Source organism: Meleagris gallopavo, chromosome 23 (genome assembly GCF_000146605.3).
Source record: "Meleagris gallopavo isolate NT-WF06-2002-E0010 breed Aviagen turkey brand Nicholas breeding stock chromosome 23, Turkey_5.1, whole genome shotgun sequence".
In the NCBI taxonomy this organism is placed as follows: Eukaryota; Metazoa; Chordata; class Aves; order Galliformes; family Phasianidae; genus Meleagris; species Meleagris gallopavo.
Window position 1 is genome coordinate 911772 of NC_015033.2, and position 17581 is coordinate 929352.

Here is a 17581-nt window from a genome sequence, read left to right on the forward strand (position 1 = left end):
CGGGGCCGCGCCCGGCGGCGGCGTTGGGTTGCTAGGCAACGGCGGGCCGCTTCCGGAAGCTGCAGCGATCACTTCCGGGATCGGGAGGTCACTTCCGGGAGGCGCCGCCACGGCCCGCTGGGGGAAGGCGCTGCGCGATGAGCAGGTCGAGTTTGTGTAATTAGACAAAACACCGCCCTAATTTCTGCCTTCTCTGTTTGAGTGCTCTGTGTGCAGCTCCCAGCCACAGGGCCGAGACTGAGCACATAAACCTGAATATACACTACAGAAAAACGGGGTGCCTTCAGCACCAGGCAGGCCTGCTCTTAAGCAGGTTGCTGAGCCTTTTATTCTGGTTGCAGACGCACAGTTCTGACTGCTGTCTGCTCCTGGTATGCGGGTTTTCAAGGCCTTGGAAATCTTTCCTTAAATTGTATTAAAATAACAGTTTTGCCTGTGAGGTGCACCTGTTCTGGGCAGCACTGTTGTCTCTGGAGCTTTGCTGATGAAGCAGAACAACTCCAGGCCCTTTGAGGTGTAAGATTTCTCAGTAATATTACGTGCACATTTTCTGTACAGCATAAGCAAGACCTGAGTTACCAGGTGTTGTAATTCAGATGTGCTTTTATTGTGTTACCAAAAAAAAAAGAAACCACAGCTATAAAAATAACACATTTTCCAAAGATAAAGTTCCAAAAAGTACTACTGCTAACATGGTTGGACTGTATCAGTTAATACTGTTGAAGAAGCCTTAGTTAACGTTGAAAACGTGTTTCAAAACCTTTAGAGCACCTTTGGATGTATCTGCTCACCAGTAGCAGGTGGAGCTGGGAATGTTTGGTGGCAGCATGGCTTTCTGCTGAGCTTCTTGTCAGCCTGAATCAACAGATAAATCCTGGCCTGGAAAAAATGGCCAGAAGCAGCAAACCAAGCTGGAAGGACCTCACGTGCTCACTGAGGCCACCTCCTCTCTCCAAGGTGGGATCAAACTCATCCCCACCTCCCTGTTACCTGCCTCTAATCCTCACCTGTGGTGCAGGGAGGAATCACACAGAGCTCCAACTCTATGGGAGCCTTCACACGTTTCCCCCTCTGCATTCATGTGATTTAATTCACAGGAGGGATAAACATCTGAATTTTGAACAGGTAAGTCTTGAAACACGACTTTCTGCACGTTTAAATGCTAGAACATAAAATTAATTGCTTGATGCTATTGTCTCAGGAGTATCAATTTTTATACCTTACATGAAAATAAATCTTTTTTTCTCCTTGCAGCACAATGAGTATACTGTATGTACATCGCACTGTTGATAAGCACAAACATTTAAGTACGTGAACACATCTGGAACTGACGGAGAGATCAGCTTCTGCTCTACAAGGAACTGAAAGGGACACATCTTCTGGCAGTCCATCAGGAAAGCAGACTTGCTTTGTGTCAGTCAATGGCAGATACTCGTACAGGAATGGAGCAGATAAGGGCTAAATCGTTTTTTGGTTTTCAACACCACTGAGAACACAGAACAGAGGTAAGAAGGTAGGTCTCACTAACAGAAAATGTTCTATCTTTATGCTGCATCTGTTTGATGCAAGGCTCGTCCAGCACAATACAAAGCAGAAGGATGAACCAGCAGATGACTCCTCTGCCGCGTGCAGTCAGAATCTGCGCTGCATTCCAGGAGCTCTCACCGCCCCGTCCTTCCATCGATCCTCTGATAAACCACTGGGATTTCCTCTCTGGGAAGTACCTGGCAGATGGATCGGGGCCGTATTTTCTCACGCAGCCGACAGTCCGCGTCTGTCCAGCAAAATTATGCTTCTCCAGCTGCTCAAGGCTGAAAGTATTCTCCCATTTTTCACGTAGGGTTTGGTTTCCCCAGCCCGTCCCTCGGACTCCCTTCGTGTCTGGTTTCCTACCGTCGTGTCCTGGAGAACCTCAGTTGATCTCTCCCTCCGTGAATTCTTCTTTTATGGACTGTTTGCGGGACTTGCAGTCTGGGAGGTCAAAGCCAAAGTCTGCCCACTCATCCGCCGCGCCGCGGTTGGGGATGGTGATGGTGTGGCGCACGCGGAAGTGCACGGCCTCCATCACGCGCTGCCGCTGCAGCTCCCCCGAGCTGCCAATGGAGATGGTGGAGGCGTTGCTGCTGGAGCGGATGAGCTGCTGGGCCCCGTAGTCGTGGCTCTGCTTGAGTTCTTGAAGGCCCCTCCAGATGATCATCCGGTACTGCTCTGGGATCTTCAGTGCTCCGAGATCCTGGAAGAACAGTGCTGCTGAGGGGCGTCCCGTGAGGGGAACACTGGGATGGAGCCTGGCCCCCAGCTCGTGGCTCAGAGGGGACGTGGGCACAGGAGTGAGTGGCACGTCCTGGCCTCGGTCCCCACACAACCACAGAACAACTCATGGGTGCTTCCACGAGGGGCAGCTTCTCAGTTACTGACCAGTTACTTGTGGTCATGCTTGACCAGTCATTCAAACACCATTTTGAAAGTCAGCCAAAAATGCATCTTGTTGTTTGGGGATAGGGGGACAGGGACATAAGCTCACTGTATCACATCAAACTACTGAGAACGGGAGGGCTCCCACTGGACATGGGTTGAGGAGCAGCAGGTTCTCTGCTCACAGGGCAAGGAGCACAGCCTGGCTGATTTGCACGGGGCAGGAGCAGCGGGGGACTCCAGGCAGCCCCCATGGGTGGGCTTGGGGTAATGGGCTGCATTCCATGAGCCCCACCGAGTGGGGCTTCTCGGGGCCCTCCCTGTTGGAGGTAGTCGGTGTGGGCAATAGCAGACTTTGTGGTTGTAGTGCTAACTGAGAGCTGGATCATCTCAGCAATGGGGGCTGCGCCAGAACAAATACCCTCGTGGTGGAGAGCTGCCAGAGAGCCATGTTAATGCCAAACACAGAGACTCATATGAATGTTAACCAGAGAAGATAGCGAGTGTGCAATTAGTAATTACAAATACCAACTTGGACAGACAGCTCAGCAACCTGATACAAAGTTCTGGCCATACCAAACATTTCTTTGGACAGCTTGCAGATAATAATGCAGTTAGTTCAGAAAATGGTCCAAAATCAGACTAAGATTGTGCAACTGGCCCCAACTACCAATTAAAAAATCATTGTGTCTTCAGCAGCTGCATTGCCTATTTTACTGTAGCTGCCAGGTACAAGATTACTACAAACTACCTGGGGGAAAAACAAAAAACAGAATCAGGTCAGCAGCTTTTTTTCTGTCCCAAATACTGACTCTAGAACTTAAAAGGCTAACTATGGCTCCAAGGGCTTAAGCTTTTTCTACTCCTTAACCTGATGGATGAGGGAAGTGCCTGCTTGGTGCTGCCCTCAGTTTTGCAGCCTCAGTATTGTCAGCAAGAGGTTATGCTTTAACTGAGAACTGCAGTTGGCAGCTCCTCTTCCCCTGGCAGCAAAGAGCTGACACAGAGCATGAGAGCAGGAATACCGAACCTACTGTATGCCTGTTTTCATTCCAGCTCTTCCCTAACTTGTGCTGTTTCATTTGCTGAGTACCTTGTCTAGTTTCCTTTTTGTGTTAAACATCTACTTGAGTTCTGGTTTGGGGATTGCTCTTTCTGGGACATCTGAAAAGAGCTCAACAAGTGTGCCGAGTTATTAATTTGTTAGTTCATCAGATCTCATTAGATCTCATTTCTGACAGTCTGGAGGAACCAATGAAGAGGCTATTGTGGTTGCTACCAAAAACTGAACCACTGTTAAATGTGAAGGACTAAAAATGATGCATAAATGGAAGACATAAATCATGGGGAGTATATATTCTGTAACAGGTTGGTGCACAGGTTTTTCCTTTCTTTTAAAACAGTTTTGTCCTTGCTTTTAAATTCAACAGCTGATAGAAACAAGTGGTAAGAACAGATCTTCCCAAAGCATTTACCTCTATGGATAGGTTCTGCAGGTGGTAAATATTCTGTAACCCTTGTGAGGTGAAATAGTCGATGCAGTTTGGACACCCCAATCCTGTTAAAAAACTGCAGAAAAAGTTTGGAAAATAAAGTGGCATTAACTTCTCATGAATATAAGCTGTGCTGTCAACCAACACTGTGTTCCAGCTCACTGAAAAGGCAGAAGGGAGACAGCAGTGAGCTCCTGCTGCCTCCAGACTTGGCAACACTTCCAAACACTTGTGATGTAGATAGGATGTGGGCAAACGAGCAGAGGAGGGAACTTGCTCTGGCTGTTGTCACACATCTTAACTTCCAGAATGAAGAATGGAACTATGTTCATTCTGAATATTACTGTGTTGTTTTTTTTTTTCTTTTCCTTTTCAGATCTTCAGAGGTTTCTGCTGAATTACCTACACTGTTAACTGGAGGGAGCCTGAGCTACCTGAGGAGCAAAAAGGCCCATGCTTTAGTTTGGACAGCAAAGTCAGTCTCTGCAACTTACAGACTAATTGCAAGGGTATTCTGTGAATAGCACTGGGCTGCTGCTATGCAGCTCTGGTAACTGAATGTACAAGTGCTCTGACCTTGGTGGGATGTCTGTTGAAACATCTATGTTCTACTTAAAGACAAGCAGTAAAAACCATCTGTGGACACGCTGGCATAATTCCTCGTGGAAATGAACCATGTGGACCAACTTCCAGACATCATTACTAAGGAAGGGACAGGTGGAGGTTCACAAAGCTGTGTGCAGTTTGGCATGCAGGAAAAGATTCTTGTTTGGGAGGACTTAATTTTTCAATTAAACAAGGACAGATTACCCGGAGGTCTATGAGGGCAAGAGTTGTTTCTAACTGGTAGGTAGCTAGGCTTTGATTTTTAAGATGAGAAGAATGGTCTACATGATTTCATGAGCAGTTATTTCTCAGTTGGGACCAGTGGCCAGTTGACCAGTTGCCAGACAGATCTGAAGGTTAGAGTAAGGGACAACAGCAAGAAACATCAGAGGACAACACAAAAAGGGCATCTGCTGCCCTCCCTACCTGACCAGGCTGGGATCGGGGTTGTAGGGTGGAGGAGGGGTGCAGTGTGATCCTGAGACCATGGACTGGGACGAATGGCCCCCGTTCATTTCTCCATTGGGTTGCATGGGGTGGCTGTTCAGCATCCCAGGTCCTAGGCAGCAGCCATGTCAGCATGACAGATAGATCAGTCAGACAGAACCAAGACACAACAACCCTGTCCCTCACTGGGGGCCCTGCTGGGCAGGGAGGGCCCCCACAAGCTGGGACCATGGTTGTGAACTCTGCTGCAGTGGGAACCTTACCCATTGGCCCCAGGCTTGATGCTGAGCCAGAGCTGTGCTGTGCTGGCTGCCCGACCAGCTGGTTGACAGAGGGCAGCTTGTTGATTCCTCCTCCGTGGACTTTATTCATAGGTGAGAGGACAGGGCCGTAGGAGGAAGGTGTCTGCAGCTGATTTCTGCTCAGGAAAGAGAAGGCAAGCGATGAGCATCCAGCAGGAGGATGTAGAGCCAGCTGGCAACCCCAGACCTCCTGTCTGCCTGCTCAGGATCTTTGTGCTGAGGTTTCAGGTAGCACTGAGAAAGGCTGGATTGCACTGAGAACAGCCCAAGACAAATTGCACTGGTGCAGAATTGGCTGGGCTGCATTTATGTCAGGCGACAGCTACATGTGTCTGTGGAAAGTCCCTGCAGATGGAGAACTCACTGCAGTGCAGGCCCCCTAGGAAGGTTCATATCCAGTGCTGTAGTATATGCTTCCTACAATGCTGTAAAAAATAGCAGTTGCAGCAGTGCTGATGAGTTTGCAGAGCTGCAGTGGGCACTCAGGGGCACTGGGATGGCACTTACTGCCTCTGCAGAAGCTGCTGCTGTTGCTGCCGATAGGAGTCAACCAGCTGCTGCGGGACCAGCTCCACCAGCTCCAGGCTCTCTTTTATCTTCATCAGGATCTCGAAGTTCTCCCTGCCTCGCACCTGGAGGAGGGAACAAGCCCAGCTCTCACCGTGGCCCTTTTTTTCTACCTACAAACCCATCCTTCCTGAGACCACATCCCCAAGAGTTTCCCTTGCCACTGCTGAGCAGTGTGGCTCACTGACACTTACAGGCACATAATACATCTCCTCCTCCCCGTGTCTCCGTTTCTTAACGCCTGGCCCCAGTGCTGGGATTGCCTGAGGGCTCTGTTTGAATGCTGGAAAGAAGGGGAAAAATGTTAGCAGAAGATGAAAGTCAAATCTGGCAGTGGGAACAGCTGTGTCCTCTGGGCACGCAGGAGCAGTGTGCTTTGCAACCCTTTACTGAAAAGAGAGAAATAGCTACCTCTGGAAAATTAGCTTGACATATCCCAAATGTGTGCTGTCACTTAGGAATTATGGCTCTAGGAATTTTATGTGTATGTTTTTTAACAAAATTTCATTTTTTCTCTCATTTCCATTCTCCTGTGCCCTGCTGTCCTTGAGAGAACAGGACACATCTGGTAACACCTTGGTTTCCTGAAGTATTTTAGCTCGCATCATGCAGAGTGCTTGCTGATAAACTGTATTATGTCCTTGATGATGTTCCTTCAAAAACAATAATAATGAATACATCTGGACAGAAAGGCCCTATGCTAACATCACTGCACTCTGGGGCAAAAAGAGAGGAGATTCTACTGAGATTCAGAGGAGAAAGGTCAAAGCATTATGCCCCAGTGTGGGTTTAAGCCTCAACTTCTGGAGCACAGTGATTTTGTTTGCAATGGGAAAGGTGCTGAGGCAGAAGGGTTTCGAGGAACAATGCAGGCTAGGAGCTCAAGACTGTGACAAAGCAGTGCTCTGAGGCACCTCTCTCTCCTGGAGAGCAGACTCACTGCGTTTGTTGGCGTTGCCATTTTTAGCTGCACTCTCATTCAGGGCTTGTTGCTCTCGGTAATGGTCTTCATCAGCTTTCCTGTCTCTGCCAGGACAGGCACAGATCCGTCCCTCAAATGATCGCCTTCCTAGGACTTGGCCGCTGGGAGGAAAGAGGAATTGGTGAATTTGTTTCTGCCAGGGACGTTCACCTGGGCTCAGCCCAGCGTGTTATGGCCTGGCTCAGATCCCCAAGTATGGGAGCCCCTCTGCGAACAGCCTGAGCAGGAGCAGTCTCCTGTGGGAAGAGGAGCTGCTGGGGCTGAGTAAGGCTTCAGCTGTGTGGGAAGAAGCCAGCATTGCAATGGGTCTGCTGTACCTCCCCTGCCTTCTTCCTAGCCAGCAGGAAGCAGCCTTTCTCCTAAGGCAAGAATGGTGCTTCCACAGCCACTTACTCTCTCGTCTCCAGCGTGATGATAATGAGGATGGGTCTCCTGTTCATTCCTCCCACACAGCTACTGTTGCACATGAAGTTGTACAGGATAGTGGTGAACTCGGTCCCCACCTGCCCAGGAGAGGGGAGCAGACAGTGAGCAAAGAGCGAGGGCATCCCTTTGGGCAGGGCTGTGCCTTGAGTGCCTTTGCAGGTCAAGCAGAAGGAGCACTGCGAAGGGGAAGACATGTGACATGTGGCCCTGCAGTGATGGGGACAGTCCTAGGTGGGGAAATGGAACACTGCAAGGGCTGTGGGATCTCTGAGGGGGAGGCTCAGGCCTTCTGCTCCCCACCACCCAGGAATGGGATGCTCAGAGCAAGCACGCAATGGCTTGGATGTGCTAGTGCCACCAGACTCCAGCCCAGGACTCAAATCTTCCTCCAACAAAGCAGATGTCACCAGCGGGTTCACCCCTCGAGACTGGGACAAGAGCTGGTTCTGCTCCCCACCACCCCCAATGCAGCTGGGTACCTGTGGGGGCTCGTAGGGCACCATCACACTCTGCCGTCCTGTCACAGGGTCGTCCACGTACTGGGAGAGGTTGTTGCCTTCCACCCTGATGAGGTGGCTGGCTGGGGCTGACTGGCCTGTAAGTCAAGTGCCCGTGGTTAGGACCTGCAGCTTCATCCTGCACAGGGCAGCAGCGCCTGTCCCACCAGCTCTTCCCAGCCACGTTTTACAGCTGGGGCTGTGCCCTGTAGGGGTGACAACAGCACTCACCATCGTTAAAGTCACGCCCCAGCTCATGGTTGGGGCAGCGTTTCACCACTTCTGTCACGTGCTCGGCCTTCTTGTAGACAGGCATGGCCCGGATGATGGTGCCTGGTGGAGGTGGGCTGGACACCTTGATCTGGATGGGACATGTCTTGGCAATCTGACAATAGAGCTTCTTCAGCAGTGGGGAGTACTGGAATAGAAGAGAGATCTGCGTTAGCACAGCTCACGAGGAGCAAATAGAAAACACGGAGATGCGGCTCAGCATGCACCGTGGGCAGCAAGGAGCCCTGGGTGCCTGCAGCCCCGTGCCTGAGGGATGCTGTGTGCACGTGGAGGGCTGAGCACTGTGGCTCTCACACCACGCTCAGGCAGGCGCCTGCTTTCCCGCAGCTCCTCTGATCCACCCACCTTCTGCCTCCTGAATGCTCCCAGTGAGATGCCAACATGGCAGCAAAGCAGCATATTAAAATAATGACTCGTTATAAAACCAATTGCTGCCTATTGTACTGTAACCGCTCCGGGGGTGCTGTGCCAGCGCAGGATTCCCCGTGTGCTGGCTGTGCTGATGCACATGCTTTGTGAAGCTGCACAAGAGATAGCTGCCTTGCAAACTGCTACTGCACATACATGTAGGGAACACTGTGTGTTGTTCTGCAGTAACTTCTTACCCCAAGGCTCAGCACTTGTTTCTCCCTAGCAGTGCTTAAATGTGACCAAGTTCACCTGCACAACAATGTCCACTTTCCACACAAGCCAGATCAAACCAACTACTGAATGCAGCATGGGACCTTCTAGGGAGGGTTTCCCAGCTGGCACGGAGGGATAAGGAATCCATGCTTCACATTGCATAATAGAATTACAGCTAATTAGGGAAGATGTCAGACATTAATTATGTCTACTAAGTGTGGTGCAGAATGGGGTTTATCCTGACCGTGACTCGATTCTTCACAGACACTTGCAGTCCTAGCAGAAGGTCACAAAGGAGATGGATCAGGGAGGCTGGGGACAGCACTCCATCAGGACAGGCACTGGGTGATGCTGGGCAGCAGCTGGAAATAACATCCAGAGAGGTATGCTGACAGAAGATGGTCTGTGACCACTGAAATGCTCCTTGTGCAGACACAACAGGGTCATGAGCAAGAGGCAAACTTCAAGTGCAGAAACAACTGTCTCCACTCAGCACAGCTGTGTTTGGCCCCAGTGTGCACCCAGCACTGACCCAGCCAGGAACGAGGTACGTGCTCCTCCCAACCCCTTCCCAGCTCAGGTGCAGGAGTTGTGATGCTGAGCCCATAAAGGTTGGGGTAGAATCCTGCTGCTCCTATGGTGCAGCATATTAAAATAATGCAAGAGGAGCAAGAGGAAGAGCAGGGGAGTGCTGTGCTTGCAAGAGAAAACCTCCCTAAGGTAGCAGAGTCCCTTCTTGTGCTGGAGGAAGGTGAACACAGTGATGGGCTCTGGGCCCTAAAGGTAGCAGCCCACGGAAATGGACTGACACATGAGTTTTCTTGGGTCTGGCAGGTGCTTGCCCTGCACTTCTCTGAGTGGTTTGGGACTGGGAAGTGCCCCAGGCAGCTGGGCAGCAGGGCCTGTCCCTCACCTTCTACTAACTGCTGTCCAGGGCACACGTGTGAGGAGATGCAGTTCCCTTCCAGCTTGCCATGCTGTTTTCTAACAAAGAATTTGTTTGCTATACACGAGCCCACCCCTGCTGCACAGAGCTCAGCTAGTCCCTGCATGCAGGGCGTGCTTCTGTTCAAAGTATTTTATCTCATTCCCACAACACATGCTTTATGCCAAAAAAATACCACCGTGCTGAATGTTTGTGAGGATGTTAATGCTTGTCCTAAGCCACCAAAATACAGGTGTGCAATGGCCACTGAGTCTTTGCTCCTAATACCACGCAGTGAGAAAGCATCTCTGCTTTCCCTCTGGCAGAGGGCTTACTTCTAAAGCTGAGGGCTCTGCAGCAAGCAGATAACTTGAGTGCAAGGCTGCTGGTAGGACATTAGGGTATGTGGGGCATGGTGTCACCTTTTAGCTGGTCCTTTACATATGGTAAGGGTGCAATGTGCTTTTAGCAATGGAAAGAGAGAGCAGCGCTGGAGCAAGGCTTGAGCCCATATAACCTGCTTGCATGGGTGCAATGGGGACTTAGTGCTCTTGTTTTTGGGAGACAATGTGGCAAAACAAGGGTTATGTGGAGTGGGCTCTTCCTTGCCAGGTGTTAAAATACTGACAACTCCTGTCAAAGGATCCTTTCATGTAGACATTCCCGGGCAGTCCTCAACACGTCTGGAAAATAAAACTGCTCTGGAAGAGTAGAGGTGCATTACGGCAAGCTCTTTGGTAACAAATTCTCTCATTATACCATGTTATGACACGGATAAATCTCTGTTAAATAGCACAGCGATTGCCCTGCAGGGAGAAACGCTGCTGCTCAACACAGGCATGCCTCTGCTGATAACCTTATCATGTCTTAACAGCTCCAGCATTGCCTTCAAAGATCCTTCAACAATAACAAACTATTCTTTTAAGGAACTCCACACTGATAACTCTGGGCAAGAAGGATCAGGGTTGCATCCTGTGAGACTGTGCTCATGGTGCTGGATCAGCAGCACTTGGCTCCCTGCATGCTCTGCTGCAGTCACTGCCAGAGCAAAGCTCTCCTGGTTTGGAAACCCTGCTTGTTCACGGCCACTTTGGGAGTGAGCATTATATTTCAGTGTATTTTCAGAATCCATGGAGACTCTTATGTCTAGCCATGTTTTCAGCCAAGAAAAGCAGTGTATACATAAGGGACAGTAAAATCCATGCTTTGAGAATCCAAGTAGAGTGCCATGCAGGTGCTCTGCTTCTCCATGGTCATCTACAGCTGGGCAAAACTGTGCTTTCAGTTATTAATGCTTCCTGAGGCGCAGCTGAAGTGCATGCACCTGGCTTACAGAGTGCACCAAGGCACTGTACCTTCCTCAAGTGCAAAACAGGAGATTTGCCAAGTGAAAAATCAGAACCCCAGAACAACACAGCAGTATTTATCTCAAGGAGTGGTGCAGTCACCTCGCTGCTTCACACTCATCTTTTTGCCATGGCCGTGTCATTACCATACGGTTTGAGGGCAAGCCTCTGGCTGTCCATCCACACCATTCCTGTTTGTGTGTAGTTTTTGCAAGCTGGTGGCAGCTGTGGCTCCTGCTGGTTTGGGAGCGTGCTGCAGGAGTGCTTGGCTGCTGGCCAGTGGAGCAGTGGAGCTGTCCCTGGTATATGGGAAGCAAGCATGGCCAGGGCTGTGTTGGTGAACTGAGCAGTGTTGATGCCTCAGCAGCACCCCTGGGTGCCTGAACACATTCCCCAGCATCTCTGGTGCTGCTGTGGCAGCACTGAAAGATCTCAATCCTAGCATTTCTTTCACACCTACACAAAAGTCTGAATTTGTTCTATCTCTAGGCATCTCCTTCCCTTACCTCCAATTCCTGTTCTGTGCTTTAGGCTGTTAGGATAGCCCTTCGTATTCTTAAAGTCCTCTCTGATTGTAGAAGAAAGTCAGACAGCCTGTAACTGTGTTTGCAGAGCACAACAGGTTCACGTCGCTGTGGCTTGTGGATGATTGCACAGCATAAACAGCAGCAGTATAACTGAGCAACCACCCTAAGCTTACATAAACTTGCAGAGCACATATTCTTGTTCTCTTGTTTTTTCTCTCTTACAGTCATGTGGCTTTCAATGTAAGCACACCCCCATTTGCTGCAGGGAAAATACGACGACACCTCTGCTGCTGCTGCTGCTGCTTCTCTGCTCCTGTAATGTCTTGTAGCACAAGTCCAGAGCAGTAAGACTGAAAGAAAAATTCAAATTCTCCTTTCTAAGTGTTATCTTACTACTGCAGCCACTGTGTCCAAGGAAATGTTTTGTGCATTACAAGGTTCAAGTGACCTAATACCCCACAGAAATTCATGGAGACCAATACAGCTGCAGATGTGAAACAGCACTGAAGTTAAGCTTAAGAATGCTGCTGTTCACCCTGCGCACACATCCAAGCTGCTCTGGAAGAAACCCCTGCCCTAATCAGCCCTGCAGCTACTGTGCAGGAAGCGAGACACAGGAGAGCTGGGCTTTCCCCGCGTATGCTAAGACCTTTGCTCAAAAAAACAACCTGAATCTTCTGCACAGAGACCTACCAGCAAAGTCCATCTGTCCCTGCTTCTCTCTGGGCAGCAGAACCGCTAGAAGGATGCGTCCCAACAGATTTGAAGCTGATAAAATCTTATTTATCTTCAACTGTTGACACTGAAGCGTCTAGACTTGCCTGCTTCAGGAGGGCTGCAGCCAAGTCCTTCTTTCTCTCTTGAAGGAAATGATTTGCTCAACAATTACTTTTTCCACAAATCCTCCCCCCTTCTCCCTACCAGCCTTCTCCTCCTCCTCTTTTACATTCCACTCTTCTCATTAGCTTTACTCAAGACGTGTCCAGGACTGCAGTCAATGGATCCCAATAAAGCCACTAGCCTGGCAAGGGAGAGAGAAGAAAAGTGCTGCCTCCGGCTGCTAATTTCCTTGCACTCCCCAGCAAGCAGCTGCGGAGCTGCATCCTGGGACAGGTTTGGACAGATCGCAGTGGAGAGGTGATAATAATGTGTCTGTCATCTTACTCAGACATGTAGCATCTTGCAAACCGCAAATACCGTTAACCGGCTCGGATGAATCTGTTACGACAGATCCTGGAAGACATGCAGACTACAGAACTTAGTTTTTCTTTCTAATTTTTTTTAATAACCACTTTTTAATCACCGGCCTATACAACTTCTCACTGAGTTAGAAATTTCTCCTCATGTTTTCTGTACTGCTCACTTACTACAAGCTGAGGTTTGCATGCTGTGCATCGCTTGCGCTGAACAGGAAGGCATCCACCTGTGCCTGGTGCACAGAGGCTTGGCACAGCACAGTGGAATGGCTGCAAGGAGATGCACCAGCACCCATGTCCTCACCCTGCAGTGACCAGGACCTACCTGGGACACAGGCTTTTTTCCAGAAGCCTGGTGGAGCCCCAGCAAGAGCCTCTGGCCACTGCAGCACAGGGACTTAGCAGACATCCTCAGTCCCATACTCACAAATGCTGAACCACCAGTGATATCTTAGGGCTGCCACATGGGTATGGTGCAGAAAGGTACCTTGAGGTGTCCTCTACCCTGGCACCACTTCCCTACAGCAGACTGGCTTCCTGGCATGTCCCATCTCACCTTCCCGTTGGTGAGGCAGTTGCCAGCAAGTCATTCCCTTGACCTGTGCATACCATACACGTTCAAGATAGTGGAGCTGATAGTGGGTCGTGTTGGAACATCACACACCAAATTCCTTTGCCTTTTTTCTTAATTCCATTGTGTCTGGAGCTGCTGGAGCCTCATCCACGCCCTGCAAAAGCTCATGGAAAGCCTCCAGTAGGCTGGCTTCAATGAGCTTTGGAGCAGGCTGATGCTGAGGTTGCTTTCCTATTTCTGGCATGCCAAAATATCCATGCTCTTTTGCCCAGCTACTCAGATAAAAACAAAGGTGTTTGTGGCTCAGATGTAGAGCGTACCGAGCCATGTTCAGTTGCTCATTTTCAGGCCACTGCTGTTGGACAGATACCTCTGTAAAACACAGTAAGCTGCCAGAGAGATTGAAGCATTTTCTATAGATGCTCCTGAAGATTTTCCCCTCCTCTTTACAACTGCCTCTCTATTTCAACATCCTTCAGGTATCAAGGAGAATTTACCTCCAGTAACCCCAATTATTTCCATCCTTCTCTTTCAGCTGCCTTCAAAGTAACCATTTCAGCTCCCCCGGTCTCCCAGCACCAAAGCTCCAACTGCAATATTTATGGAGCAGCCAGACTTGGGTCTAATTAAACCCCAGTGCTTTGCTTTGAGTAACTGCCTGATTACACCTGCTCTGACAGGAGACCCTCACCTTGGCTTTGACCCTCTCCAGACACAGAGACCTTCCATCACTGGCTGTGCACCGAAACAGCAAGCGTGATGCTGTACATGGGCTGGTAAGGGGTTTCCTCATTGGGATGAGACCCCAGCTGCCTCCCAGGGCTGGGTGGAGAAGCAGACAGCTGCCCCTTTCCAGCCAGGCCACGGGGGGCCAAAGACCCCATTAACGCTTCTGCAGGCTTTGGTGCACACTGTAGTGTTTTGGAGAGGAGGGAGCGCTGATCCACCTCAAACCCAACTTGAGAAAAATACTAATTATCTATCAGTTACCAGCTGGCCGGCGTGGTGAGGGGCTGCCTGCGAGAAAACAGCCAAGATCTGCTCACGGCTCTTGCATGTATGGGCAGCTCCAGGGAACTGAGAGTCCTGATAGCTTCCAACAAACAGGCAGGCTGCTGGCGTGCCCTGTCTTGCACGGCTGCGGCTCCCGTCCTCCTCTCAGCCCCATCAGCACAGCCTGCTGGAGGGGGGCTTTGAGCATGCAGGGAAAACCTTATTTTCAGCATCTGTTCATTGCTCTCTGCTAATAAGAAGGCCATTAAAAATTTAAAATGAAGGCTTCATACAGAAAAGACTAGCACAGCAACTTTGGTTCAGAGTTGGTTGTGATTTTCCAAAGCTGAGCTTGATGCTGTGTGTAGAGACGGCCTGGGGAGTCAGGACCTTGCCACCCATTTGCTGCCTGGCATCTTTCTGCAAGAACAGAGCTGCTTCTGGCAAATGTGGGCCCCAAATCTGTGCACAAAGTCTTCATCTCTCTCCACCTGTTCATTTCAAAAATTTATAAATTCACCATTTGAAGGCTGGAAAGAACAGATTTGGATCTTAGATTTTCTATACTGCTGGTCTGAGACCCCCACCTACTTGTCCTGGATTGAGCCAATGGTATCTGCTTGAAGTACAGCTTATCTTTAAAAAGATAGGTAGACTCTTAACTTAAATACTTCAGGAGTTGGAGAATCCACCACATTCCTTGGTAAATTGTTCCTATGGTTAATTATCCTCACTGTTTAAAAAAAAATTTACACTGTGTTTCTAGTCTGAATTTGCCTGGCTTCATCTTCCAAGCATTGGATCTCATTATGTCTTTTTCTATTAGATTAAAGAGTTGTCTGCTATCAGAAACCATCTCCTATGCAGGTACTTGCAGACTGTGATCAAGCCACCCTTACTCTTCTCTAGGAGACCTTTAATGCCATACATTTCTTTGGTATCTCTCTACAAGGCATCTGCTCCAAATCTTTCATCTTCTTTGGATCTCCCTCCCAACCCTTTTCTATTTTGTCAACAACCTTTTGAAGTGTGGACATGAGAGCTGCACACACACCACGGCAGTGGTCTGGGCAGTGCTGTTTGTGAAAGCAGCCCAGCTCCCCCAGCCACAGTGACACCGTTCCGCTGAGCACTCAAGTCCTCATGGATCCCCAACCATGAGCCCAACGCCTACAGGAGTCTCCTTTCCTAAATGGGGGAGCCTTATTCACTCGCTTAATGTCTCACCTTGCATTATTAAAAGATTGTTTATCATCGTTTGCTTGAGCTGCAAACTTAATCAACTTTAATGTATGTATTTCCAAACCCATGGGTAACCACATGGTAGGATTCCGTGGAACCTTGCAATACGGGATATGAATTCCTGCTACAGTTTGTTTTCCAGCTGGCTTATCCATTGCTGAGAATGGACAACACTGAGTTTCCCAGAGAATATCCTTCAGAGGGAAAAGCCTTCAAAAACAGGAGTCTGTTAGGCAACGTGCTATGTATCAAAAAACTATGTCAAATCACTTGACAAGAATGTCTGTACTGAATTATTTGTTTGGCATTGCCTGTGCACCAACTGTCAGTTCTTTGTTGCTTGGAGTCTTGGTGATTCAGCCCAAAATTGAGAGGCTGAAGGAGCTGCTGATCCACCAAAGCCTTGCATTCACAGCGGAGGGCTCCCCTCAGCTCTGAAATGATGGAGGACAAAGCCATGCAGGGGAATTCATGGTCAGTGCTTGCAACCTGCTTAGTGTACACCCTTAGGTGCAGTAAATCATAAAATACTCAAAAGCCACTGATGAAATAAGAAGTGTATTTTACAGTTGTTTCTTTTCAACTGCAGGAATAAACCATGCACGTCCTTTAGCACACCAAGATCATTAATTCAGCTTCTCTCAGCAAAGAGTGGACCATTACTGCGCCATCAGATGCCACTGTCCTCCACTGCCCACAACTTTTAGCTCTCTTTGACAAGTGCCTGTATTTCCTAACAGTTTTCCCATTATTATTTGCACGCTTCTAGATTTGTGTTCTTAATTCATGCAGAGAACCGTGCAGTGTATGTACATCATTATTTGTATGTTGACTGATGGACAGTATATAATGTGATGTTTTGCTGAATTAATTCCATCCTTCAGCCAGGAAAGATTTTCAAACAGCCTAATTTTAATGCAGACTTTGAGAGGGAGGAAGGAAGCAAGCAGCCCCGTCTTCTAGGCTGCTGCACGGATGGGACAAAAGTGGGAGCAGATCTGTAAATCTGTCACTTCAGCAGGACCACTCATTGTGCAGGCAGCACCCTCGGGGAGCTGGGCAGTCTACAGTCTACAGCCCTTTAGAAGTCCTTGATGGTGGCTGTTTCAAAGCGTTACCCACGTTCTCCAAGATGTAAGGTGCTGCTGGCACACTCCTGTTCTCTGTGAGGCTCAGCAGTGGTGCAGTGAAGCCTGGTCTGGTGCTCTGAAATGTCAGCTCCTGGTGCTGGCTGGTGGCATGCATTCTCTGCAGCATGGGAGGCTGCCACATGTTGGCCAAGGGTGTCCTGAGTCTGGCCACTTCCCCAAGGTGCTGGGTTAGAAGGGTTTGCTCAGGATGTGACATAGTTGCTCCAATATTCAAAGGAGATCTTAATGCAACAGCTTGAGAATCAAAGCAACCCCTTCCTGACTACTGCAGCTCCCAGCAGAAAGACACAACAGCAACAGGATTGCACACAGCACGCGGTGATGCTGAGATAGTCTGGGCTCAGTTTAGTTAGTCACAAAAGATCCCTGGTTCCTTACCACTGCTCTGCAATAGCAGGAGCTGGACTGCATGCTTGCTGTCTCCCAGTGAATAGAACCAGTACCTCCTTGTCTGCAGAGCAATCTGTGCTTGCAGGAAGGCTCTGTGCAGGAGGTAGCACTGTGTGAGTGATGCCCAGTGCAGACTTCAGCAGCTGAACCAGGACATGCCTGAATCTCTCCTCCAGAAACAACAGCAGCCTGCCCCAGAAGTGATGGGGCACTTGTGGCCTGGGATGCAGTCAGCAGCAGGACAGGTCATCCCCACTAAGGACAGCTGCAGCTCACAGAAGATGCCAGCAGTGCTCACTGTGTGGGATGGGCTCCGGGTGCTTCCTGCTGCTCCCTCCTTTGCTGTTCTGGGGACAACCAGCCACCTTTGTGGCTTTTTGTGATTTACTCTGTGCAGCTGCAACATGCAGCTGGGATAAAGGAAGGGTCTTTCCTTACTGCTAATTAAAGGTGAGCACAGAATGTATTTTTAATAGGTGCTCTCCATACTAAACGTGCACAGACACATCCTGTTTTCCGTGCTGCCCAAGGGTATCCTGCAGCACCCAGCCTGACCCTGCCCACAGATGTGCCCACCCTATCACACA

At 49.4% G+C, this 17581-nt stretch overlaps 1 protein-coding gene across 5 annotated transcripts in view; it reads right to left on the reverse strand.

The window, feature by feature from the left end:
* Positions 1–1451: 1451 nt before the first annotated feature.
* The window catches only part of TP73 (tumor protein p73), a 33074-nt gene continuing 16944 nt past the window's right edge, over positions 1452–17581 (reverse strand). For 4 of the 5 annotated variants that reach the window (XM_010722717.3, XM_010722719.3, XM_010722718.3 and 1 more), the window contains 10 exons: positions 7967–8153; positions 7718–7833; positions 7206–7315; positions 6771–6913; positions 6025–6113; positions 5771–5895; positions 5225–5379; positions 4941–5073; positions 3891–3984; positions 1452–2233 (listed from right to left, as the gene is read on the reverse strand). In XM_010722717.3, the coding sequence (XP_010721019.1) occupies positions 1913–2233; positions 3891–3984; positions 4941–5073; positions 5225–5379; positions 5771–5895; positions 6025–6113; positions 6771–6913; positions 7206–7315; positions 7718–7833; positions 7967–8153 (1473 nt within the window). In that variant the 3' untranslated portion in view covers positions 1452–1912. The remainder of the gene's footprint in view (positions 2234–3890; positions 3985–4940; positions 5074–5224; positions 5380–5770; positions 5896–6024; positions 6114–6770; positions 6914–7205; positions 7316–7717; positions 7834–7966; positions 8154–17581) is intronic. The other variant, XM_010722720.3, reaches the window with a different exon arrangement.